This window comes from Clupea harengus, chromosome 20, assembly GCF_900700415.2.
Source record: "Clupea harengus chromosome 20, Ch_v2.0.2, whole genome shotgun sequence".
NCBI lineage: Eukaryota > Metazoa > Chordata > Actinopteri > Clupeiformes > Clupeidae > Clupea > Clupea harengus.
Window position 1 is genome coordinate 357,501 of NC_045171.1, and position 8,620 is coordinate 366,120.

The 8,620-nt window shown below is 43.5% G+C and overlaps 2 protein-coding genes across 2 annotated transcripts in view; both read right to left on the reverse strand.

The window, feature by feature from the left end:
* Nucleotides 1-2,129, reverse strand: part of LOC105902093 (SUMO-interacting motif-containing protein 1) — a 7,686-nt gene extending 5,557 nt beyond the window's left edge. Inside the window, exons 1-3 of the mRNA XM_031587502.2 lie at nucleotides 2,024-2,129; nucleotides 1,393-1,553; nucleotides 1-79 (exon numbers count right to left, since the gene is read on the reverse strand). The exon at nucleotides 1-79 is cut by the window's left edge and continues 14 nt beyond it. Coding sequence (XP_031443362.1) covers nucleotides 1-79; nucleotides 1,393-1,553; nucleotides 2,024-2,035 — 252 coding nt within the window. The 5' untranslated portion in view covers nucleotides 2,036-2,129. The remainder of the gene's footprint in view (nucleotides 80-1,392; nucleotides 1,554-2,023) is intronic.
* Nucleotides 2,130-4,676: 2,547 nt separating this feature from the next.
* On the reverse strand, nucleotides 4,677-7,772 carry LOC116225257. Its single transcript, XM_031587501.1, has 3 exons — nucleotides 7,251-7,772; nucleotides 5,272-6,495; nucleotides 4,677-5,101 (listed from the first exon to the last, which is right to left on the reverse strand). The coding sequence occupies exons 1-3, from the start codon at nucleotides 7,398-7,400 to the stop codon at nucleotides 4,829-4,831; spliced, it is 1,647 nt and encodes a 548-aa protein (XP_031443361.1). The 5' UTR covers nucleotides 7,401-7,772; the 3' UTR covers nucleotides 4,677-4,828.
* Nucleotides 7,773-8,620: the final 848 nt, after the last annotated feature.

The following is an 8,620-nucleotide window of genomic DNA, read 5'->3' on the forward strand; positions in this document are numbered from 1 at the left end:
CCGCTCTCTTTTTTGGTGTTTATTGTCTTTGCTGCCAACAGCCATGGATACCGCTTCAAAAAGCCAGCAAATCAGCTCTCTGAAAGAAAGTGACATACCAAAATGGATAATATGAACGCTCCACTAGTGAAAAACCAGCAACAAAGTGACTGAATGGCAGTGGAGTGCAGTCTGTCTGGTCCATTAAAGGTGCAGTCTGTCTTGTCCATTAAAGGTACAGTCTGCAATTCTAATCCAATGCACTTTTGGTCAGATTGTATCAAGTGTATTGCTCCTTACAGTCCTCTAGCTGTTAATTCAGTGTATGTGCTGTTATGCCCCTCTACACCCCTACTGGCTTTGCAGTGGCAGTGAAACAGTCTTTGGGTGGTGAATGGACGTAATTAGCTTGATTGTCCACACCATATTAGCCACTACATTTAGGTGATATAGAAATAAATACTTTATTTTCATACAACTCTGTGGTCTGTCTCTAATTTATGTTGCGGCTCAAGAGCCGGGTCGTAACAGTGCTGAAACAAATCCTAGAGTTCATAGACAGTGCTGGCTCTGTAAATACGAAGCACACATATTGGCTCGGACTGAATTCAGAGGTTAGTAAGTGGCAAGCAATTTCAATAAGAATACTCCAAATTGTCCTTCTGGATGTCAGAGATTCTGAAACATCTTTAAAGAGTATTCAAAGGCACCTGAAACATGTTCACCAGTAAGGCACTTCAAGGGTGATGGGCCTCCTCTTTAAAGAGGCACAGTGCTGAGAATAGGCTAGTGATTAAAATAGGTTTGATGTCAAATCGCCCGGTAGCCTAAACCTTGAGCAGCAGCTTGGAATCATCATCATCATCATAATGATAATAATAATAATAAACACACATCTACATCATACTCTTAATCTACGTGCAATAAATCCTGCTCCAAAATGAGCGCTCTTTACCAAACGACATGTTAACCTCTAGTCCAAATAAACATGTGTGATCCTGGCTGCAGTACACTCCTTACCAAACTACATGTTAACCTCTAGTCCAGGGGTTTTCAACTGGTTTTGTCCCAGGGACCACCATTCTGACCAGAAAGTAATTTGCGGCCCACTGATGTGCCTGCAGCGCGTGCGTGTTTGTAACCGCCGCCGCCACGCCCCCTCCCCCTGCACAGATATTCTGCCTATAACACGATATTTTCACGATATTCAAGAGTAATCTGGAAATGTGTTGAAATTTCAAAGCGAATTTATAAAAATAAAAAAATTCAATGGTGAACTGATCAACATAGGCTCATGTCGCGGACCCCCTGCAATGCCGGCGCGGACCACCAGGGGGCCACGGACCCCCGGTTGAAAACCCCTGCTCTAGTCCAAATAAGCATTTCTGATCCTGGCTGTCGTCCGTCCCTCACCTGACATGAGTGAACCGCTGCTCACAGGACAGCAGGGCCTTTGTGATGGACAGGTGCAGCTTCTGCAGGCATAACTGCCGCTGAAAGTCATCTTCAAGAATTTGTAGCACATATTGCAGGAGCATACGCCTCACTTCCAGCCGAAGCCTCCGGGTGCCGTCCTGTTAGTGGACATGAGGGGTCATGAGATGCAGTCACAAGGAGAGAGGAGAGGTGACATGAGCGTCAGGAGACACAACACAAGGAGAGAGAAGAGAGAAGAGGTGGACATGAGGGTCAGGAGAGAGAAGAGGTGGATATGGGGGTCATGAGACGCAGTCACAAGGAGAGAGGAGAGGTGACATGAGCGTCAGGAGACACAACACAAGGAGAGAGAAGAGAGAAGAGGTGGACATGAGGGTCAGGAGAGAGAAGAGGTGGATATGGGGGTCATGAGACGCAGTCACAAGGAGAGAGGAGAGGTGACATGAGGGTCATGAGACGCAGTCACACAATGCAGGGGTGGAGAGAGAAGGGGACTAGACATTCAGAAAACATGCTTTTGAAATGTGTATCCAGACAGGTGTTGTCCACATGACTTATTTCATTTTTCGATTAAAAACAAAACATTTTCTAAAACTTGATTCCCCACCTGCTGGTCCATCACAGCAATCAGCAGACCCCAGTCCCACGGCAGAGTGGAGATATCTGATGGATGGAACCTGCATTGGGAAACAGGTTTGATAGGTGTTTTAAATAATGAATAACTGAGTGGTGTGTGTGTGTGTGTGTGTGTGTGTGTGTGTGTGTGTGTGTGAGTGATAGGTGAAAATTCACCCTAGTTACCTCAGGACTCCGGAGCTAGTATATAAGTATATTTATTAGACAAACAACAACAATTGCAATCGGCTCACCCCCAGCACAAGGCTGAAAGTGAAGCAATGATAAACACATCGCACAAGGTTTATATAGACAGAAGTTTAGCGTTCAGCAGGGATAACCACGTGGTGGATTTCTCACGTCCGAGGTCCGAGGCCGTGCAAGGTTGGAAGAAGCACAGTTTGACCCTTCTTATCACTTCTGGTCTAAACATGCTCTTGTACATATGCAGACCTAAGTGGCACCTAACATTCTAAGGTACACACACACACACACACACACACACACACACAGAAAAGCCATTTTATAAGCACATGATTCATACATTCTTAAGTTATTAACAGTGTTTGCAAATTATCTCCATCAGGTTAAACTCAGCCTTAAATTAACTGACTATGCCAGGGTCATTGGAGCCATCAGCCTTACATGAACTGACTACACAGGGGTCAAGGGTCATTGGAGCCATCACAGCCTTACATTAACTGACTACGCAGGGGTCAAGGGTCATTGGAGACATCACAGCCTTCCATTAACTGACTACGCCAGGGGTCAAGGGTCATCAGGGTCATTGGAGCCATCAGCCTTACATTAACTGACTACGCCAGGGGTCAAGGGTCATTGGAGCCATCACAGCCTTACATTAACTGACTACGCCAGGGTCACCAGGGTCATTGGAGCCATCGCAATGATTGGGACCACTTCAACAGAACAGGAAATAGATCCACTGATAAAACCGCAAACTCACATAGGGCACATGGTCAGAAATCCCTGATGTGATGTCATCTTCTACCTTTAAGACACTCTTCTACCTTTAAGAAGCTCTTGAAGACCCAACTCTTCAGAGTCATGATTTTTTTTCAGCTTCAGTCAATTAATCGTGATTAATCACAGCAAATTGTACAATAATTATTAGCTAATTTTCTTTAATTGGCAGCAGCCATGTATCATAATTATCATAATTTTCCCCAATGATTTCAGAGACCCCCTCTGATCAAAAACGTTTTGTTATCTCAAACCAACTGTAAAATGTGTTTCCAATTTGACAAATATTGCTTTGTCGACTGAAAAACCACTTCAATTTCAAAATTCATGTGGTTCCATGTCTAATTCTTTATTTCCTTTACTAATTCTTTATTCCCATTACTAATTCTTTAGTTCGCAATTTCAAATTGCACATTAAGCCGATTAATGGAATCCCCCCTAATGAAAGCATTCATAGCACGTATTAGTAAGTTATGGAACAGCCTCCCTGACCACCTAAGGGCAACGCAGACGCTGGACTTCAGGAAGGCATTTCTGGCCTTGTGTTAAATCGTATGTTAAAAAGTTTTCTATTATGCTTATGTTAATTCATTTTTATTTTATTGTATTATTATAGTTAGATTTTAATATGTTGGCACTCTGAGATTCTTTTGAATGAAGAGTGCATTACAAATAAAACAAAATTATTATTATTATTACTAAGTCTAGTCACACTCCATGCGTCAGTAGAGTCAGTTTAGAACCTTCAAACAGCAGCCGACTCACGTCTGAATCCTCCTGTGTGTGTGTGTGTGTGTGTGTGTGTGTGTGTGTGTGTGTGTGTGTGTGTGTGTGTGTGTGTGTGTGTGTGTGCAGCCGACTCACGTCTGAATCCTCCTGGTCAGTTTAGAACCTTAAACCTTCAAACAGCAGCCGACTCACGTCTGAATCCTCCTGTGTGTGTGTGTGTGTGTGTGTGTGTGTGTGTGTGTGTGTGTGTGTGTGTGTGTGTGTGTGTGTGTGTGTGTGCAGCCGACTCACGTCTGAATCCTCCTGGTCAGTTTAGAACCTTCAAACAGCAGCCGACTCACGTCTGAATCCTCCTGTGTGTGTGTGTGTGTGTGTGTGTGTGTGTGTGTGTGTGTGTGTGCAGCCGACTCACGTCTGAATCCTCCTCGTCAGTAGAGTTTAGAACCTTAAAGTGTGGATGTCTAAGAAGACTGCCTAAGCATTGGTCTCCTGATGGACATCAGTGGCCACAAGCTCAAAAGCCTACAGCAGAATTTGTTCTCAGTTCAAGTCCTCTTAAGTCTTCCAGAGTGTTCTGCTTTTTGCTTCAGCTCTGTAACCTCATTGTGGATGTCTATTGAGACGTGTGTGTGGTAAAGTGCAATAAAGTTATGCAGCTCTCAAGTGTGTTTTCACTCATTTCTGTACTGTATGAAAATACAGTACCAGTCAAAAGTTTGGACACACCTTCTCATTTTTTGAGAAGTGTTTTCTTTACTTTTATTATTTTCTACATGGTAGATAACACTTTTTTTTGTTTAGTACATCATTCCATATGTGTTCTTTCGTAGTTTAAATGTCTTCAGTATTAATCTACAATGTAGAAAATAATAAAAGTAAAGAAAACACTTCTCAAAAAGTGTGTGAATTTTCACCTATCACTCACACACACACTTCTCAAAAAAATTAAAGGTGTGTCCAAACTTTTGACTGGTACTGTAAATCTGAATCCTCATCAGTAGAGTTTAGAACCTTAAAACAGCGGACTTACATTTGAATCCTACTCTGTGTGTCTGTGTGTCTGTGTGTCTGTGTGTGTGCAGCTGACTTACATTTGAATCCTGGTCAGCAGAGCGTAGGCCTCCAGGGCCAGGACGTCGGGGCAGTGAGGGTCCATCAGGATCCCCCTGAGGAGGTGTGCCATGATGTCGGGTGGGGGGTAGTACCGAGGTTGCAGAAAATCCGACAGCAGTTGAAGGGTTCCCTCGGGGTAGTTCTCCTCAATCGTGCTGTACACTAGACTCAGGCTCTGTCTGCACAGTAACTCAGGCGGACCGTAGTCTTCCTCCTCCTCTTCGTCCTCCTCCTCCTCATCATCAATCTAGTTATGAATGAAAACAGAGCACTTAGTGAAGACTTTTTCAGACATTAATTAATAAATATAAGGTTACATTGAATGATATTATAATTAATAAATATAAGGTTTCAATTGAATTATATTATAATTAATAAATATTACAAAGGTTACATTGAATAGAAGGTGCATCTCACCCGGCCTTGAACAACCGCCCCCATCTGTTTTTTCAACTTCTTCAGCTGAATATGAGAAATGTATTGTTGGTTCTGTATTTCCCGTCCAGACATCCCAGGACTAAGACCAGACATCACGTGACTGCCAGAGTCATCGTGTCCGTTATCAGCTTGACCATGACCGTTATGATTGGTCCCGAGTATCTCCCCCTCCTGTTCTTGACACCCTCTTTCAGGTAAAGGGTACGAGACACAGAAACTTTGAGGACAGGGAACATTATAGAGGGGGCTTGGACTCGGAACGACGGTCCTGCTGTCACCAGAAACCGGCCTACCTGGAGAATTTGGGGTACAATTGTTCTGGGTTTCTGTCCACGTGGACACAGTGTCTGCGGCAGGTAACGCCGAGAGAGGACACGGAGTAGAAACGTCGGACTGACACGCAGCAGAAGACGAGGAAGGGTCTAGCTGCTCATCCTCTTCCCAAACCGCTCCCAAGTCAGCCACAGATGAAGATGTGCCAAACGCTGAGTTGCCTTGAGCGTCGGTGTGGGCAGAGTTGCCTTGAGCGTCAGTGTGGGCAGAGCTGTAAGGCATGCAAGGGGACTCTGCCGGGTGGTCGAAAAAATCTGTGGTAAAAGTGGTCTCCTTCAAGTCAAGCATGTTTGACTCGTCTGAGAACAACACTGGGTCGATCTCAGACGGACAGTGATAGGGGCTATCAAGGCTGAACGGAGAGGGGACGCTCTCCAAGGAGTCTCTCTGTGAACTACACCCTTCCAACAGAGGCAGCCCCTCACTTCCCAGAGGAACAGAGGACCCTGTGAAGTCTATCTGGTTCAAATCTATCTGGGGCAAATCTCCCACAGATATATTTTGGGGTAAAATCAGTGCAGCTGGCAATGGAACGTGAGATTCACCTTCGAATTGAAGGCCATCTCCCTCTTTCTCTGCTCCTGCCAGGGCTACACAAACAGGAAGCAAACAAGGCGTTTGGGATGGCTCTATTATCTGTGAACTTTCCACTGTACAACTTTGGCTTGTGTCAGTTGCAAGGGAAGGGAGAATCTGACATTCACCTTGTTGATCTAGAGAATCGTCCTCTTTATCTGACACTGATAGTGCAGTACAAACAACAGCTTCAGAGTCTCTTTCCTCTACACGACTCAAGTCCACAACTTCATAAGGACCAAGCTGGCACCGCTGGGGGCGTCTTCTTCTGAGTTTTGACAAGTCAATGAAAACCTGAAATAAACACACATATCTTTTAAATATCTTACACAACCTTAAACATACTTGTCTTTGTCTGATGGTATTTGGAAATGAAAATAAATAAGATGTAGAAATCACTTCCCTATACTATAATTTCATGTTACCAAACTTGTGATGGCGAACTATTTGCTAGTTAGCTATCGCTAGCCAGCTACTTATCGACCTAGCAACAAGACGTTAAGTATTTATCGATACCAACCTTGTACCATCAACAGTGAGACAATATAAGCTGGCTAGCTAGAGAGCTAGCTATAACATTAAAGCCATCACTACTCAGGTGTTTGCCACAAATACCCTAACCGTGGAGGCTGGATATAGTCAGATACAGTATAAGGGCTTTGCTGGAGCCAACAGTGGATGTCTAACTGAATATCAGCTAAACCAATGCTAACTCCTTGGCCCATGAACTAAGTGCTGCTCACGTGAAGTTAGTATGACATCACATAACCGAACTTGACGAGTCTCAACCCACAACCACAACTTTGACAGGCATATCAATTATGTAGTGGCCGTCTGCATGTAATGACTTCCGTTAGCCGAGATGCCAACAGGTGGATATTCTCCTGTGTAAACATTAACAACAATAGCTTTTGACTTTTGATTGTGAAGCCACTAAGCTAACGAGAGCGTAATGATCGAACTGGAAGTGTGTCGTTAAAGCCCATGGGGTTGTTGGTTTGTTATTGATATGGACAGTGCATCATTTGTGTGAGGCTATTGACACTCACCGGTTTAACAGGCACCCAGTCGACCCTGAGAAATGGTCTGGCGTCTTCTTTAGTATCATCACTGTAACATCCAACCACCTCTAGGTCGGAGTCTCCTTCGCTCCCTGAACTTAAGGATATTATATCTTCCATTGCACTCCCCAAATACATGCCATGTGAGAATCGTGGCACTTCACATGATTTCAACTACAGCAGACGTTGCGTTGTACATTTCCGCGTTTGGTCATGTGGTTCATGCAGGCGGGATACAAAGACCAGACGGAGGTCGGATAGTAAAAAAAAGAAAAAATACGTCGTACGTCTTTTCTTAAATACTTTTCCTTGACCTCGATCGAAAACCTCATGAGATCAAGGAAAGGTGTGAAGGAGACCTCTTAAGCACTTAGAAAGGGAAGCCGCGTTGATGAGAATCCGACTGCTCTTGCACTATGCTACATGATTAAGAAGCGTGAAACTAACCTAAACAGTGCAGGTAGCTTCCGGTCTCGATTTCTGGATGGGCGACGGGAAAAATTAAAAGTAAAAGCCCATGAATGCTGCGGTATAACAGCACGAACGAAACGATCTTACTTTGATTTAATCCATACAGCAGTAAAGCATTTTGACATTTAATGCTCTAAAAACATATTTAACACATCGCCCCATTTGCACCAATGTCACAAATTGTTGAGAGAAATGTCCCACCTTAAAAGAAAAAAACACAGTGTACCTCCCTTCTAATGGCACTTGTGTCACTGCACAATTAAGTAAAAACATAGTGTACCTCACTTCTAAAGCACGTGTGTCACTGCACAATGAAGTAAAAAATAAATACTCACTACATCTCACAGATTTGAATTCCCAATGGCCAATAGTCTAATGCTTCAAAAGTTGTTAAGCTGGGAAAACTAAATGATTCTGAAATAAAATTTAAAAAAAATGGGGAATTGTTGTCCGCATGGCATCCTCAATCTTTCAAGCGCAGGACCTAGACCTCTATAGGCCAAATTGACATACACTGATACTGCAAAATGTGTTAGGCTGAGAACACTACAAATTGTACCCCTTTGATACAGGGGTCAAGTCTCTTTATTATAGGGTGTAGAAAATGATTCTGGAATAAAAAAGTGGGGAATTGTCCGCATCTTACTATGTGGTGGTGTTGAAAGACTATATATACAAAATGATATTCCCAGCCAATCCGGCTATCCCACCAAATATCAACATCCAACTTGGTTCATCTTCATTGACCCAAAGTAAAACTGCATGAAACTTGGGTGTTAATTGATAACCAACTCAATTCTCTGAGCACGTAGCTTCTGTTTTGAGGTCTTGTCGGTTCACTCTATAATATTCGGAAGATCAGACCCTATCTCACTCAATTATTATTA

Excerpts from the sequence above, each read along its gene's own strand:
- LOC116225257 (XM_031587501.1), bottom strand. The coding sequence starts at position 7,400 with ATGTATTTGGGGAGTGCAATGGAAGATATAATATCCTTAAGTTCAGGG. Across the intron at positions 6,496-7,250 it reads ACTGGGTGCCTGTTAAACCG|GTTTTCATTGACTTGTCAAA; the intron begins GTGAGTGTCAAT and ends TGTTTATTTCAG. Across the intron at positions 5,102-5,271 it reads GGGCGGTTGTTCAAGGCCGG|ATTGATGATGAGGAGGAGGA; the intron begins GTGAGATGCACC and ends ATTCATAACTAG.